The 18082-nt window shown below is 44.3% G+C and overlaps 1 protein-coding gene across 7 annotated transcripts in view; it reads right to left on the bottom strand.

The window, feature by feature from the left end:
• Positions 1-261: 261 nt before the first annotated feature.
• The window catches only part of SLC15A2 (solute carrier family 15 member 2), a 65428-nt gene continuing 47607 nt past the window's right edge, over positions 262-18082 (bottom strand). For all 7 annotated transcript variants that reach the window (XM_017823546.1, XM_017823552.1, XM_017823550.1 and 4 more), the window contains 6 exons: positions 16783-16829; positions 14631-14741; positions 13478-13574; positions 10894-11040; positions 9768-9872; positions 262-8920 (listed from right to left, as the gene is read on the bottom strand). In XM_017823546.1, the coding sequence (XP_017679035.1) occupies positions 8744-8920; positions 9768-9872; positions 10894-11040; positions 13478-13574; positions 14631-14741; positions 16783-16829 (684 nt within the window). In that variant the 3' untranslated portion in view covers positions 262-8743. The remainder of the gene's footprint in view (positions 8921-9767; positions 9873-10893; positions 11041-13477; positions 13575-14630; positions 14742-16782; positions 16830-18082) is intronic.

Genomic DNA, 18082 nt, shown 5'->3' with positions numbered 1-18082 from the left:
TCTTATGTCTTTTAATCATATGCCTCATGAGGCTCATAATACCACATGTGCAATCCAAATTAGCCCATCAGCTCAGTTTATCAAAGGGATCTAATTTAATCCCACTCTTTGATGGAGACAGGAGTGGTCAAAGTCCACCCTAATGATTTTCTAAGTTTACTTAGCTTGCAGATCTGGGGCGTGAAAGGCACTTGGACTCCAAGCACAGCATTGATAACAGGAAGCCACAGGCAGGAAGACAAAACTGGCAAGAGCTTGACAGTCTGAATCAAAAGAAACCACAGTAAAAACGTGGAAAAACAGAGGAGACTGGAGACTAAATGGCAGAATAAACCCCATGATTGGTGTCACCACAAGTAATATCATGAGGGTGGTAAAATAAATTGTTGGAGGCAACAGCTCCCGTGGAGTGACTATGGCTACTGTGAGAGACCCACTAAGGAGGGGGCCAGAGCAGATGAACCCAAGGAAAGGAAGAGCCAAAGGAAAGCAGGCACAAAGTGCTGTGTGTGGCAGATCTGCTCTGACCTGGCAGCATCCCATCCCAGCCAGAGAAGGATGCATTAAGCATGAGAGCATACCTTTATGTGGAAAAGTCCCTGCTCTTCCCTAACAAGCTGAAAAGAGGCTCAAAACTTTCAGAGATGAACAGGTTCAGTCTAGGGTCACTGAGATGACTCCTCTGCTCATTTTCATCCCAGTAGGTCAGTGGGCCCCAGAAGGTGTAATACAGTGTCACCAGCTAAGAAATGTTGAGCAGACTGAAGCAAAAACCCAAAGGAAGGAGCCCAAATCCCTGGCTTCAAGGGATGCTGAACAATGGACAGCTTTAGGACCATAGGCTTCAAAGGTAAGGGTTTTAAGGAAAAGCTAAAAGCCCAACCATCTCCAGAAAAGTGAGAGTTGACAGAAGACTGAGCAGTGTTTCACTGCATAGCTGTGAGTGATGGATGTGAATATAGAAAAAAAAAAAAAGAACTTTACTAGACAAAACCCAGCTGGTTATGAAGCTCTCAATGGCTTTTAATAGTTTTCAGCTCAAACAGAAGAGGGAACTCAGAGCCTGCATTACAGAAGCTTGAGGAGTGCTGCGGGCTTTGGGAAATGGAGCATGAGCCCTTTAGTTACAACCAGCATGCAAAAAAGGACGGTGTAAAGAAGGAACAAAGAAATCCTCCAGTAGGGATGTAAAGGACTATGCTGGTACCATTAGTGCAGAAGGATTCTTCACGTCACTGTCAAAGTTTTGGCAGAAGATGGATGGACCACCTGCCTGCAAACAGGCAAGGCCATTTATTTATTTTATAGAGAGAGTGCAGGTGCTCAGGACAACCTTTGAGGGGGAAAAGGAAAGAAAAACAGTGATATTAGCTCCAAAAGTAAATCCACAACCAGCAGACACCAAAGGGTAAAATGCAAACATTACCCAGGCTGTCTAATCCCCACAAAGGTTAAAAATCTGTCAAATCCTTGGTTTCGTGAGGGATGTGCACTTTGGAGAGGTGGGGGACCTGAATTTTAGGAGATCTTCCAGGAAGGTGCTCATGGGTGGGCAGAGTAAGAGAGCCCTTGCTCCAAGGCAGTGATGAGATGATGGGACTGCACAGCTCCCTCGGCCAGCCCTGGAGTAACAGGGCAGCTAATGACACTGGCTAATGACACTGAATGAGAAAGGAGGGGGGGAAAGCAAATTAAATACACTCTAGGAAAAGAGTGAACTTTCTTCTCTTTCCTGGGTAGATTTTGTGCTGTAAAAAGTGTCAGGAAGCAAAGCTGGCACAGAGAGCCTGCAATTGGCACACAGATGGGCTGGCCAGTGCTCAGAGCTGGGAGCTGCAGCCCCCAGAGAGGCATCTGAGCATCTGCTGGCCTCTGCTGAGGGCACAGCAGGAGCTGGACTGCATGGCCTCACATGTGGGGTGCCACTACGATTGACAGCAGTTTGCCTTTTTCAAAGGCAGCAGCTCCTGGTGCCTGATGAATTCCTTCTGGCCTGCTTCACCTCTAACTTGAGCAGGAAAAATCCATATTGGCACAACACCTTTGAGAGGTTTCTTTCTTTGGTGAGGACAGCATGAAGGCATGAAGGCCTACTTGGAGAGTGTTTTGATGCACAGGTTAAACAGAGCAAGAGCCCGAACAAAGGCTCCCAGTAGCTCCAAGCAGATTGGGGTAGTCAGAGCTCTAATCAAGCAAATTCACTTCCATTTGAAGAAACTTCATTTGTGAGCAGGTATATAACACTGCAAGATCTGGGAGATGCCAGTTACCTGAGACTTGGGTCAATTGGGATGGGCAAGCAGACAAAGAAGGAGCAGAAGGTGCCCCGCCATGGGTGAGCAGCACCAGCACAGGTCCCTGTGTCAGGAGGAGCAGCCCTGTCCAGGCACACAGACTGCTGCTCCTTGACCAGAAGATTCAGAAGCTGAAGCCTGGCAGCACATGGTAATACACAGTAGCAACACAGATCTCTCAACAAAACACTGACATTGGCTTTTAAAGCACCCTGATCAAGACTGGGATGGCCACAGAGCACAAATGGACACCCCATGGCTGGTAACAGACATGTCTCAGTCCAGAAGTCTCTGTGGCTTGACTTGGCACAACACAAGGGCTGACTGTGGTCAGCTAACTGGGTACAGGATAGATGAGAGGGAGATTCTGGATAACCCCTGTGCTCTGAACTGACTTGCCTATATAAGATGTGTCAGGCCATACGAGGCTGTGACAAGAAGCCAGAGCCAAAGCAAGCCAGGGCAGATGCCCTGTTACCAACCACCCAGACATTTGGCTCTGCGTGGTTTCTGCCCAGACACAGCATTCCTGTGGGTGAGCAGCTTTTCTAGATGTGGAAAATTGGGCAGCATTACCCAGGACAACTCCCAAGAAAACACACTGTTGCTGGCAACAAGGAGGCTGCATGAGAGGAGGAATAAGCAAGGTGCTGAGGTGTGGCAAAGTCATCTGTGAGAAGTCTGAGTGACTCGTGGGGAGGAAAGACCAGCATATGGGACAGAGGGGGATGACTGCTAGTGAAAGGAGTCATTTGGAGCTAACTTGGGAGTCTGCAACAAGAGGAAAACCCAGCTGCAGCCTGGGAAGGGTACACAGCTTCAACAAGTCAGTTCAGTGTCTTTGCCTTACACACATGGGTTGATTGAACAGGACAGGCCAAGCAGACTGAACAACATATGCAATGAAATAAAATAATCTTAAAAGGGATGTTTGCTTGATTTTTGTGTCTTCATTTTGGTTGCCAGTTGCCATGCTGCTGGATTCCAACTGTAGCCCCTCATTGCTCTGACTGCATTGCTAAATTCTGGTTTAGGTTTTTCCTTTCTGTAAGCATATTAAAATTTTAATTAAGCACTAAGCCAGTGTTTTAGTCGGTTTTTGAGAATTCAGCTATTTATCTTGTTGATTACAGTTCTCTCAGGTCCTTAGTTGTGGCCTAAATTTAGAACAATTCTGACTGAGCCCTGCAGGATAACTGCTACAACTATTCATTAAAAATGAAGAGATCAGAGTTGATCAGCCAACTGTGGGAGGCTGCATCCTGACAGTCTTCTGATCTATAGGTGCTAGAGCCAGGTTAATGTTGATCTGCTAGTAAAACACAGCATGGAGAGACCTTGGAAAGATGCAGCAGCTTACTAAGACACAACTTGTTTCATACCTTGTTGTCCACCTGAGATGGTGAGGAAAGAGGGATTTCAAGCAAAGCAATTCTTCTCCTTCATGCAATTTCCATAATGCAACATAAGCCCTTCTCAAGGCAAAATGTTTAAATGTCCCCATTTTCGTCTCTCTGGAGAGCACTTTTCAAGAGATGAATGAAGGTCCCTGCTTTACAAAGCACATGGGCAGCTCCCACAAAGAAGCAGTTCATGCTTAGCCAGCTTCGTGTGAAATTTTGTGGGGTTTTTCCTAAACTGACAGAGAAATCCAAGGGCCCTGCAACATCTACTCGTATGCGACAGGTTCATCACACATGTTAATATGAAAGACTAGCTATCAACAGCTAGTGAATCCAGCTGTCAACATGCAAAACCCTGGCCAGATCTGTCAACATCTGGGACTAGGCATCTCTTAAATGCCGTTTTAAAATTGTATCACAATAAGAAATGTAGTGATAATGAAATGCAGAGTCTGGTACCATCCAAAATTCAGCAGCTATGGTATTTGCCATGGAGCTGAACTCCCAAGTTTAAGCAGCTGGTGCTAGAAAGTGTTTCTTGTAGCTCGGCAAATAAATTCAATAGAGAGAGAAAAGGAGATTATCCTTCTGTGTATAACCCTGACTAAAACTTGTTAACCATCCCTAATTGTAGTTCTCCCCCCTGTGCCAATCTCATCTGTAATACCCAATCAGCTAGTTTTTCTGTCCTAAGGGGAAGCCAAGGTGGTGGCTGCCATGGATGGCAGGGACATTGCCGGGAGTACAGCCACCTCCTCCTCCAGTCACTGCAGACCCACCGCTACCAGTCTTCATGCTGTTTTTTGCAATACTCTGGAATGATGAACCTGTTTTTTAAACCATGGGTGACCACCTCTCTCAATGGCCCTTCACCACCAGCTAGGAGAGCGCTTTTCTGAAAGGTCTGAAGTCATCCACTGTTTAATCATCTGAGCTTCCCACTTCTCCCATCTCATCTTCTCTTCAATTAATTCAGTGTAAGTAAATTCAGCTGTTCACTGATGAATTTGAAAGATCTTGACCAAACAGCCCTTTACTTCCTGCCCATCAGTCTGCAGCCTCCTTGCAGAGTGTTTCAGGCCAAAGCCAAGTACAGTGAAAACTTTTCCTTTCACTCGCTCACATTTCACTTTCACAATTACACTCAGACCACTGCTTAGGGAACCATATCCTACACTAGGAAAAGCTCTAGTTCAGTCTACTTTGCCAGGCCCATTTGGGTATCCAGAGAGGAACCAGCTCTTGATTCAGGCTCCTGCTTCCCAGTCAGTACTGACAGCACACACCAGTTGCATCCAAGCCAGTCCCATGCTGCCCTCCCAGGACTCCTCTTCTGGAATCCTCTAAAACTCATCTTCTGGAATTCTGGGGCTATGGTGAAAGGGAGATGGAAGAAATGAGAGATGCCAGCCCTTTTAGCTGTACAGAGAATCTTGCTACCTAAAGGCATTTGCCTGCCTCAGAAAGAAGAGGTAAATTTAAGGAACCCACAGCTGAGACGTTGTTCTGCTGAGTTTGAAATCTCACTTTTATGCTTATCTCATGCAAAACTGGAAATAACACTGGCCACACTTCCAACCTTCTATGGGGAAAAATGGTAACAACCAGTACAAACGAAAGGAAATGTGCTGCACAAAAAATCTTTATCAGAAAGTACCCTCCAGAAAAACAGAGAAACGCACATAGTTCCAGAGTGAAGCCTGGAATCTCCATGAAGGCTTGTGCAGCAACACACCTACAGACCTTCACCACCTCTTTACTGTCCCTTAGCTGGAGATGGTAATTTCTGTAGGTCAACTAGTGTGAGCTTTCCCTAATCTGCTCCAGGGCAAGCTCCACCAGCAGCTGAGACTCTTCAGTGACAGGTGAAGCTGGACTGGCAGAAGGCTGCTATCTGTAGGAGGTCATAGAGCTTTACATATGCATATACTTTGGATTCTCTCTCTGATCCTAAATCAAATAACTGAGAGGAATAAGGAATATTTTTCTAAATTTGAGGGTTAAGAGCTGAGCCTTAACTTATCTCTGACCTAGCTGTATGGAAGAAAAACCCAGAGGCCTCACTACTGCACAGAGTCAGATCCAAAATCTTTGATCCAGTCTTGAGTCCATTGACAAGCGAAGAAAGGGCTCTGAGGATGGAGCTGTGGCTGTAAAACTGGAGAAGTGCTATGCTGAATGGGCTATTTTGCGACCTTCTTCAGCTGCAGCAGAAGCAGCTGGTCATTACAGCCCCCACCCTGCTCCTGGCTGTTTGTGAGCATGACCGGTGGAAATCCCTCCTCACTGCTGGTGCACTCCAAATAAATGGGTCTAATTTAGCAAAGCTACAGCTGCAGCTTAAACAGTGGGGAAGGATCGTACCAGCAACCAAGCAGGCAGATCAGAGGAGGGCAAAGCTTCCAAGAGGTCATGACAAGCAGGTGAGAAGAAGTAATTGTGTCAGCTAGAAGGAAAATGTGAACAGAGCCCCACAATCCCTCAAGCAAGCAGTTTCTGGGAGGGGCTGCAGAAGCAGCCCCCAGCCTCATGTTAACACTTTATTTATAACATTGCCTTCCTGTTCATAACCTTCCCAAATGTGAATTGCAACTTTTCCTCCCCCCAGCATTATGGTGATAGTTTGGAACATGGAGATGTTTGGAAAGGGGCAATTTGGCATCAGGAGTCTAAAAAGCAGATACAGATGACATCCTAAATGTATCTTTTATGAGTTTGGAACATTTCCTTTAAATAAAGCTCAGAGTGTGTGACAGCTTCTGGTAGTGCTGCCAATAAGGAAATAAAACAAAAAAAATCAAGAAGTTCTTAGGCATATGTAGCCTCAGAGATTTGGATACCTTGCTTTCCCTCATGCCACTTTGAACTGCTTACCAAGTGCTTCCTAAGGAAAGTGCTCCAATAATTTTCAATTGTCTCCTCACCACATATGCCCTCGAACCCCAACATACTTCCAAATTCTAGGCTTATAAAAAATTAAATGCTCCAATAATTCTAAATTGTGTTTGTTCAGTGTAACTGGAACCTGGCCATTCCTTCAGTTTGGGGATTTTTGTTTGCAGTGGGTGAAAGAAGAAATGCTTTCTATTAGTGCTTCAAGTTGGAAGCTGGTCAAACAGCATCATAGCAGAATGATTCAGCAGCCTCTGAGCTGATTCACAGTGTATCATAAAATGGGATTAGGAAAACAACAATGCTTGGAGGAGAAAGAACGCACACAAAGAATCACAGCAGGAGAACAATACCAGAAAGGAATAGAGGGGAATAATCCTCACTTGGCTTCTGAGAAGCAGGTTGGATGACCTAATAGATGGCTTTCAATGCCCTTCATTCCCCACAGAGTCACAGGGTTCAGCTCCCTGGATCCAGCTACCACAACTTAATAAATGGCTCTGCATTGACTGAACCACATCAAGTGTTCCTGTGTGCACACTCACAGCCTGCTCCCATTTATCTGAGATCATGATCCCCCTCTGGCAGAGGACCTGGATGCTATTTGACAGTGGGCAGGAGCTTGTGCAGAACTAGTGGTGGAATTCCATTTAGAATAAGAAGGTGGGGAAACAATCGTAGGCTGTGAGTCTTCCAGTTAGAAACCAAAAAGCGGTGTTTTCTCAGTCTTGCACAAGGAGACATACACACACACGGCAGCACATTAAAGGAGCACTGAAACTAAGTGTATTTCCTAGCACTGTCCTGAACAGGAATGAAATTAAACATGTATTTCGTGATCTGCTGAATCAAAGTATTAGCAACCACCTATGCCCAATGCCAAGATGGAAGAGGAAAGCATAATTTAAAATCTATTCTCTGTGAACCTGAAGATCCTATTGACAACCTGGTTTTAAATTAGGCCATACCTGTTACAACTGCAGCCTTGGAGTGATAGAGGAAGGCAGGGTTTCTCTCAGGAGTTTTACTAGATCAGCAGTGGCTGAATTACTTCCATGCAGAACATAAAATCACAGCTTCATGCAATCGAGGAAAATCAAACAATTATATCACTATTCCAGTAAAATAGCTATATCTAAAATTTGGTAGAGACATAAAAACGAGGACGAAAAAGAAAAATCTCATATGCCATGGCCTCCTCTTGTAGACTGAAAAAATGATCAAGTGCATCCTTGTTTAACTCACCGCAGGATGCCTGGAATTTTATAGAAACTATTGCAACTTGTCTCCCAGTAGGGAATAACTGAAGTATGAGATAAGAAATCAACCACATCCTAACTTGCAGTGACAGATGCTGTAAAAGGAAATGCCCAGTAATGGCTTAATGTATAGGAAGATGGCAAATAACTGTCTAGAATTCTGAAATAAGAAAGCATAAACCAATTCTCTAATCACATCTAATCAAAGAACACCATCAATTGCTAAAAACTTCTAGGAAAAAATGGGTATTGGAGAGATGGTAGCAAGACTATCTTTGTCAGTAGTGTTTTGGGAATATTTTAGCCTGCAGAATTTAATTCCCTGTTATTACTTCCGAGCTGGAGGTGTAAATCATAAATCAGAACCATTCATAACAGGCAATAATGGGATGAAATGCTCATAGGGAGAGTTACATGATGAAATCCTGTGGGACTGTGTGTAACCTTTACAGTCCTTGACGACAGCATTAAAAATTCTTCTGTCACTAACATCTATTCTTCCCTAACTCCTATACTAGGTTTTTTTTCTTCTCTCCTGACATCTCTGAATTTTTCTGTCATACAGCACTCCTTTCACCCTTCCTCCCTGCTGCCCTAAATATATGTTTAAGAGAAAATCATAGGAAAGCATTCCATACTTAAAAAGATGGGCAGGTTTCAATTTACACTGTAATTACTAATAAGGGCTTTTAATACCAGAGGAGCTTTCCCAGGGAGTTTTGCTCTGATTTCAGGACCCCCATTGTTTTTATAGAGGGCTATTTGGTCCCATTTATAAGGTGGCTACATATTGTGTAATAAAGACTGCAGTGTTCTAAAATAAAATAACACTGTCCCCACCCTTCTTTTACCCTTTCATAACTGAGTTTAAAAAAAAATCCCAACCCATCATGTGTTAGAGCTTTGTTTTCTGAGTAACGAGACCAATCATGTTTCCTCTGCTTGAGGTCTCTCTCTTCTCTTCCTTTTCTTCTAGGTCCTCTGGATCCACACTGACATAGAAATATCCCATGATGGAGAAAATAATGCACACAGCAAAGAGGAGAACAGTGAACAAGACAAATTCAGCCCACTAGGAAAGAAAAAAGAACAGTAAGTCAGGAGACCCCAGAATCTCAGTCCAGAGGATATCTCTGCACTTTCAAGTGCTTTTTCAAGAGCTGGGTGAACATTACTTTTTAGTTTTCAAAATGGCTCACAAGACAGAAACTTTCTCATCCTGTTTTCTAGTAAATGCTTGTACACATAATGTAATTATGAATATGTGATATACCTTGAAACAAACCAGTTAGATTGAGCTGGTTTAATTAAATCTTTTCTTCCAAGTCTGTCCTGACTAGGACATATCTACCTGGGCTTTTTGCCCAGAAGATGCTTTTGGGAGAGGCAGCTTTCTGTTAGCCAGAAATAATCCCCAGCTCATGCCTTCATGGCATCATCCCAGAAGCCTGATAGCCTGAATTAAACTACCTCTGCAACACAACCTCCCCACATAACCCTGACATCTGAGGGGTGCCACAGGCAGCTGGCCTGGAAGGATTCCCAAGCAAGACCCTGGAGGAGGCTGACTGGTCTAGTTGTTCCTGGTAAGTAACTCAACGTGTGGCTGGCATTGTGTCCAGGCTCCAGGTTCAAATCCAGCCAGCTTGCCTAGAGCTGAGCTTCAGCAACCTTATCACAGTGCAGGTCACTGTTATTTGCTGCCACTAGCAGGCTCAGAGAGGGCCACTGCTCCCCAGGGCAACACTGCTGAGGGGCACACAGAGCACAGGCTGGGAGGCAGCTCGGGGGGGCTGCCATCCCTCAGCTGCAGGAGCTGGGGGCTGTGCAGGGAAGCTAAGCCTCCAGGACACAGATGTCCAGAAGCACCAGAAGCCTGTTTCAAAGCATTAACCTCAGTTTTACGAGCCAAACCATACCTGTGCCATTGGTGCAGCTTCAGCAACAATGAGCACAAAGGTATTCCCCACAGCCACCGTGAGCAGCCAGCCTGCCTGCAGCACCGACTTCATGCTGGCTGGAGACTGAAAAGAGAAGGGCCTGATCAGTGAGTGTCATGCTGTGCCCTTTGGCCCTGTTTCACCCTGGGATGACTGCAGGTGTCACTGGGCTCAGCCTGGGAGGAGGTGGTGGGATTTCCTCTGTGCAGAGCTTAATCTCTGTGGTTAATTTCAACAGCTGCATACAAGGAGTTTTCAAAACATGGACAGGAGGACACATGAAGAAGCAGGAGATGCTGTTGTTGCAGAGCTGAATCCTGGTCATCCCCAACCTGCATCATCTGAAATGGTATGATCAGGAAGTCCAAGGAGCCACACAAGCCCTGCAGCTCGGAGTCTGGTGCCATGTGGCTGTACGCTTTTGCAAAAGAGACTGGATCTTGATGTTAAACTTCCTGCTGATAACAAATTATTCACATCCCATTATAGATCATCCCACTGTATTAATCATCCTTATTAATAAACATCTGCACTTTACTCCGAGGATAAATTTGAGTAGTTTCAACTTTTTGATCTTGTAATGTCTCAGTCCTCTCTTCCCATAAACCTCCCCAGACAGCAATGAAATCATCCCTTGCACACTTTTTACCCTTTGCTCTCTTGTTACTGACTCATGTGGGTTTAGACCCCCTCAATCTCTCAGTTCAAAGCAGACTCCAGGCTCCCATGCCACCCTGTAGTCCTTGAGATACCTTTGACTTTTTATCACTGAAAAATACGTATCACAAAACATTTCACTGGGAGTGAACCCTGACACTACAGTATTCAGAGCTTTCACATTAAAAGAAACTTCTATCCTGTTCTGTTCCATGTTCTCAGGATTACCAGATAAGGAGTTTTCCAAGTATCATTAAGAACAGGTATCTTCAGAGTATGAATTAATTTAGCTTGAGGGCACCCAGCAAGATGTGTTATAATCCCACTTTCAGCTGAAGCACAGATAACATCGTTAGTAAGTGTCCTGTCAAAGGACACATGACAAGTCAGTGATGCAGGAATAAATCCTGAAGTCTAATTGTAAGCCCCTTATCATTAAGTGGAATACCTGAGAATAGGAGAAGGCCAGGCCTGTAATGGAGAACATCACCTCCCCAGCAGATATTAATAAGTATTGTGGTAACTGCCAAGCCATATGGACATTGTTGGCTTTGATGTCTTCTGACTTCCATGTCTTAACAGCACCTCCAGAAATCTAGCAGGAAAAATAAAGGCACATTGATTAGCTGCTGAAAGAGCAGATCTTTCTTAGCCTGGACAACAGTGAATTTACCAAAACAACGTTTTAAGCAAAGGTGGAAGCAAAGCTCTGCATTTGAAGCAAAACTATGGGTCTGACCCCTGCCATTTCCAAACCTGTTGGGAATGGGCTGACTCCTGCTGCACAAGGTAGAGGGAGCAGGATGGAAGCATTCCAGCTCATTCATGTGCCACAAGAATTCCCTGAGTTATTGTAAACCAACAAGTTGCCTTCTGTAGTTGGGCTGGGAAAAGCCTGTGTGGTACTTCTGCACAGCCTGTGACCCACTCTGTCCCCAAGGCCAGAAAAGGATGACAGGACAAGTACTCACTGCAAGCATGTGATCACTGCTCCCATTTTATCAGCTCTGTACAACTTCCCTATGATAACAGTGACACCCAAACAAATTCAGCTCAGGAATGCCAAGAATAGCAAAGCCTGCTCCATATCAGATGCGTTCAGATAGATATGGTAGTTGTACTCCTAATTATTTTTGTTTGCTTTCCCAGGTGTAATTAATACTGCCTCTGAAGCACAGAGGCTCAGAGGCAGAAAGAGATTTGACTAGTAGCCAGAAAAACACTAGGCTGAAATGACTTCAGGCAGAAAGCCCTGTGTTTAAGGAGAGTACGTGGGAAAATACAAGGGATGTTTATGAGATGTACTTAATCACTGATCATTGCCAGGGAGGCAAATCAAGAGACTGTATTTTAGCAGGCTAAAAGGGGTGAGAGGAGGGCTGTGCATTGCTCTTTAGCCCATAAAGAAATGTCACGCTGCCCCACACTATAACTGCACACTGTGGAAGGCTGGGTAGAAGGCAGCATCCTCATGATTTAAGTATCATAGTTCAGCTACATTAGCAGACTAATATATTGTATTCTTAGTTCTTCTATATGGCACTTCTGGCAGAGGAGCAAGGCTCAGTACAAATCACTGCAATAATTAAAAGTGATCTTGGCCTGGAGCAAACCAACTCTCTACAGAAGGCAGAAACCACAGAGAGAGAGGGTTAAAAAGATTAAATGACTAGCACAGGGTTCAGAATGGCTGAGGAGCTGAGGCACAGAGCCACCCTGAGCAGCCATGGCAGCAGCTTTTGCGGATGGGACCGCAAACAGGAATCCTTGGCCACAGTGATGTGGGACACATCTGCCTCAGCTGGCCCTGACTCAGTTGTGTTACCACAGGCTCTGGGGCAATTTTCTTAATATTTTTCATGCAACTTCTCTGCTTAGTTTGTCATCTGGTGAAAGAGGCTTGCAGTCATAGAAAAAGGGTCTGGCCAACATCACTTCAAGTGTGTGTGTGTTTTATGTACATAAATCTCTGTACTCACAGATGGCAGCATCTGGTTGTTCCCTCCAGGGCCCTACATCCCACTCCAGCTACTGGAATTAGAAAAAAGAACTGCCAGGTGCTTCATGGCTATATTTTTCCCCCTACGTATTTGGACTATGCAGACATGAACAGCTCCCATTAATTGCCCAACAGGGAGATGCTACTGCCAGGGAGTAGCTGACAACACTTTGCTCATCACAACACAGTACTCAAAGTCTCAGAGGGCAGCTTAGCAGTGTGTCCTGTCAGACCTGGTTTGTCTGTGTGCCTGTGCAGTGGAAAGGTTAAAATGGGAACTAAGCTGAGCACGTTCATCTCTGTGGCTCCAACCAGCTGGACCAGGTTGAAGCAGCGTGTCAAAGAGGCTGGCAGGCAGGGAAAGGAATCCACCCTCTCAGCAGTGCTCACACCCCATCAGGGCTAGGCTGTTCAGAAAACCATGGCTTGACTTTACACTAGGCTCCAAATGAGCTGTACTGACAGTGAGAGGAGGAAACACAGATGTAGAATCTCACCAACCTCCTCCCCCAATACTTTGTCCCTCTTCCCCCTACGCATAACCTACAAATCTTGGAAAATCAGCCTTTAGTTCAGTAAGTTAAATGGGAGGATAGGGCAGACTGTTTCTGTGGTTTTTCAGGTGTGAGGAACCACCAGGTACAGTACTTTAAAGAGAACAAGCAGTCAGCTCTTGGCAGATGGTAACAGCTCTTTGCAGTGTGCTGGGTCAACGTTAACTGCTCAAGGATGGCGTGAGACCAGCACAAACCAGAGATTATATGATTTGCCATCGAGGATTTCTATCAAGGAAGAGATTTTACTTCTTTTCAACCCTTGAGATCTGACGTGATCACAATGTAAGGTGGAATGAGTACACACCCATCTTGCTTACGTAGGTGCCAAAACCTTTTACTAGCCCTCGCATAATGGACTGCTTTCAGATGGCTACTGCCCAGGTCTCAGAGTGGAGAAAGTGAGAGCCACCAGGATAAGAGCAAAAGCCCTGCCAGAGACTAGAACAGGAGCATGTTACCATCACAGGAACACTTACGTTAGTTATCACAATGGTGTATGAGGCGCCAAAGTCGAGCAGCCCCAGCTCCAAGGGGAACTCTCCTGTTTCAGTTATGCATTTTCCATTATTATATCTAGATAAAAGGATAAAGAACAGTATTTCTCAGTTCCACAGACAAAGAACACAGAGCAGAGCTATCAAATGTGCCCCTAAAATGGGGCAGGAAGGATACAAGATATTGAGATGCAGCAACATTTATGTCAGATGATCATTAGAGTTCTTGCCAACTTTTCCTTACGGAAACACTTAGGCACTGATTGGAGTTCACCTAATGATCTGGGCTATTGCTAACATTTCTAAATGGTTTCTGCTTCTTCTTAGTACTGATTTATTTTATTTTTCTTCCCAACTTTGCTCCATTCCTTCAGGAACTGTGGGCCAGACAAGCGGTTTGCAGGAAATCAGAGATATGCACCCAGAAGCCACTTTGTTTCCTTTCAATGGAGCAAATCAACCTTCATATTTGTTCTTCTGATTTTGGATGTGTGAGATGGCACAGAGGCTCAGCAGCATTGCCACAATGGCTGCTACATCCTACTAAATTGCGGCAATAAATATTTTGGATGGAGTTGATGCAGAGAAAAGCCATGAAGCTTGTTTTGAAACACTGGAAATGCTAGAAATACCCTACAAGAGCCAACTCTGATGCTGCCAAACCAAGGCCATATGGAGCCCCTAACAAGCTCAGCCTGCAAAGCCATGTAATGCTGCTTGATGTTACCTGCCCACATACCAACACTCTGTAGTGTGGAATATGAATTGGCCTTTCTGTGAGAGTACACTAACACTAAGAACCTGTGCCTGAGAGAATATCAAAATAAAGCAGGACCCAAATGGCAGAGGGGACCTCACCATATTCCACCTTACTCTGCTGACAGATGCACGGGAATAACCAGTCTCTTCCCTCCAGGTCCCCACATAATGTGAATAAAAGCCTCTGCATGCACACAAGTGGCCTGGAGCACCTGCTCTGCATAGAGCTGGTAGTTCTACTTTTTACAAACATCTGCCCCCATAACCAAATGCCAAGACAATAGCAATGAAGGTTTTGCTATTAGCCTGAGAAAAGCCTCAAGGTATCCAAGGAAAGGTCTCAGCAAGGACCCTCAGCACAGCAAGGGAAACTTACCTGTCCCTCTCCAGCAGTGAGTACTCAGAAGGGCTGTAGTTTTTCTGAACAGCAATGAACTTTCTGCTATCAATGGTGAGGTTGACATCTTGGCTCAAACCATTAATGAATCTGCAAAGAAACTGTATTTCACTGAGCTGTCAGACAAGGCAGGAGAAACATTATAGCAGACACATCAGAAGTTTGCTCCCTCTCCCAAAGTGTACAAGTAATTCCATAAGGTTATGACATTCTCTTCTGCAAGTTACCAAAATATTATCCAAATTCATTGCCCAGTTTTTCAATATAAGTTTCCCTGTTGTGTAATTTTATTCTATCTCCTGTGGAAAGTGATCCTCACTTTTTGTGGGTTAGAACTTCCAGGCAATCCCTTCTCAGAGACCTTCAAAGATTGCAGCAAATCCAAAGGAAGCTATGAAGATGATCAGAGGCCTGGAGCACCTCTACAATGAAGACAGGCAGAGAGAGTTGGGGCTGTTCAGCCTGAAGAAGAGAGAGCTCCAGCTCTCTTACAGCACCTTCCAGTACCTCAAGGGGTTACAAGAGAGCTAGAGAGGGACTTTTTACAAGGGGATGGAGTGACAGAACAAGGGGCAACGGCTCTAAACTGAAAGAAGGTAGGCTTAATCTATATAAGATCTCTTCATTATGAGGGTGGTGAGGGCCTGGCACAGGCTGCCCAGAGAAGCTGTGGCTGCCCCATCCCTGGAAGTGTCCAAGGCCAGGTTGGATGGGGCTTTGAGCAACTGGTCTAGTGGAAAGTGTCCCTTCCCATGGCAGGGCAGTTTGAATGAGATGATCTTTAAGGTCCCTTCCAACCAAAACCATTCTATGATTGTATGACGATTGCTCTGTGGCTGTTTGAGAGGACAGAGCCTCAGCCCACCACAGGAAACTATGAAGCTGTGTATCCTGATAAGCATGTGCACCATGCTGACAATGAGTTTCTACCAGTGGGAAAGAGTTTTCTAACACAGTAAGATATTTTCATCAAAAGAAAAACCTACATGGGAATGTTTTGGGGTTTTGTTTTTTTTTTTAATACATAAAAGACAGTTTCCTTTTGACAACTCAAAAATTGTTGGCAAAAACCAAATGCTTTTTATTTGATCTATGTCTTAAAATATTTTGGTTTTCAGTTCCTAAAATGGGGGTGTAAACCCTGAAGACAGTCAAGTGCTTAATGAAAAAAAATTTTCAGTGGAAAAATAGTTTCTTCCTCCTTTTTACAAATTGCTAAGAGGAAAGTTTGGGGATTTTGTCAAAAACGTCCACAAGAAAATGTAAAACATTCCTGACTGCAGGTATTAATCAAGTAGTGTTTAGCCAGTAGAAGCCTTCACAAGCACAGGGCTATGAAGAGGTGCTGCTCTCCTGTTTTGTCAACATAGGCTTTCAGATAAGGGTGTTAGACATTGGTTTTGAGGTTTATTTTGTTTGGTTGTTTCATAGTTTTACTTTTGTGGTGGGGGGTTTTTGGGTCTTTTGCTTTGTTGTTTTTTTTGTTTTTGTTTTTTTTTTTTTTAATTTTAGCTTGCCCAAATCCTCCAGACAGTGCACAAGGATTTTTTTTTTTTTTTTCAAATTTGCTTCTTCTGCATGTCAGCAGCTGGCACAAGCTAGCACAGGAGTGTTCATGGACCACATGGACTAGCTCAAATTAGGAAAATAGACTAGCTGCTTGAGCGGAGCCCAATGCCCAGCTGAACTGTTTACAAGGATGTAAAACTGTTGCTGTATCCAATTTAGTAGGCATTTGGGCATAAGGTTGAGTGAGAACATCATGAGTTGGCCAGTTTGCAGAGGACATGGCAACAGCTCCTATCCAAACTGCTTCTTCTCTTTCTTTCCCAAAGAGGTGGCACAAAGTGAGATGAATTTGCCACTTTTCCAAGGGAGGAGATCTTTTATGTTGCCATCTCAGCCCAGAGTATCCTAGGCAGTAAGCAGCAATAATGCTCAGCTCTGCATGGCATGTGTGGGAGGTGACACACTGTCAAGCCTCCGCAGCTGACACACAAGTCTTGCATGAGAAGTGTGGACTAGATTCCAACCCAAGAACATCTGGGTTATGTTACAGACAGTTTGCATTAGACAAAAGCACTTTCCCTCTCCCGACCACCTCCAAATCCTCAAAAAAATCCATTCCTACCTAACAGCTGCCAAACCATTTTCTGGCTTTGCTTCCAAATCTGTAATCTAAAGAGGGGAAGAAAAAAAAAAACAAACATATTTATTAATGCTGCCTTTCAACAATGTGAGGCAGAAAACACTAGTGCTGTGGAGTCACACATGTGCTGCAAAGCCTGTGGAAATCGACTGTACTCTCACATAAGCTTTACGTCAGGCCACAGATGGGAAGTCCTGATAGAATGAAGCCAGTGGCAAAATTTCATCTCCACTAAGATGAGATCATAGCTTTTCCTGTCATCTCCTCTTTAACAAAGCCTACAGAGTTTCAGCTGGTCACCCTTCTATTGAGGCATGTAACACCCTCCAAAAAAGTATTTGTCTTGATCTGAAGATAGCAAGAGAGCATTATCCACATTACCATCTTTCATTGATAAGTTACAAGTAAACTTGAGTGCCTTACTCCTACAAAACCTGAAACTGTCCAACTCTCAGACCCTGATTTTTGTCACATTCATAGACTTCACAGAAGTCTAAAGCCAAGAGGAACTGCTAGGTTACTATTCTGATCATCATGTACCACTCATATTTTCCCTGACCCTGAATACTCAAGAGATTAAACTGCTGTATGGTGCCAGCAGAGAGAAGGAGAGACCATGATGCACCAACCTTGTTTGTGCTCACAGTTTCTGCAGACAAATCCCTGAAATGGCCACCTGGATGGGCACACTGGGGAGTGAGCATGTCTCTCCTAGAGATCACAGCTAGAGCAGCAGCTTAGTAGTTAACATGGTCAACATTTCTTCAAAGAAAGCCTATTTGGTGTACAATGCTGAAAAAACACACTGAAGACACAGCCCTGCCCTGAAGGTTCTATGTCACACAAAAAGAATACAAAGCAAGGCTCTTGGCTGGCAGAAATTCAAAACTGTGCCGTGTCCATTTAAGCTGGCAGGGCAATTTCAATTTGCGCTGCCCACAGATGGAACTCTGGCAAGCCAAAGGAGACTGATTCCACCTTCAGAAACTGGCTTTCTCTAAAAATTTTCTGGCCCTTTCTCCACACTTTTTTCCTGATGCTAAACCCTGAGCTTCTGAGACCGAGGATCCAGAATTTCAGTATACCTATAAAACGTCTAGTGTACCTAGTGTGATATGCTACCCACAAATAACATATGCCCTAAATAATAAATAGCCACAGTGAATAATAAATGCCAGAGTAATAAATAATAAACAGCAACATCATTTTTTTTCCATGGGAGACACATGGGGATGAACACTTTAATTCATTGCAGATAGGCCAGCCAAATTATAACTCGTTT

The sequence above is a fragment of the Lepidothrix coronata genome, unplaced genomic scaffold (genome assembly GCF_001604755.1).
Source record: "Lepidothrix coronata isolate B3197 unplaced genomic scaffold, Lepidothrix_coronata-1.0 Scaffold103, whole genome shotgun sequence".
Classification (NCBI taxonomy): domain Eukaryota; kingdom Metazoa; phylum Chordata; class Aves; order Passeriformes; family Pipridae; genus Lepidothrix; species Lepidothrix coronata.
Note: the sequence above shows the minus strand (reverse complement) of the source record. Positions and strands in the feature narration are given on the sequence as shown.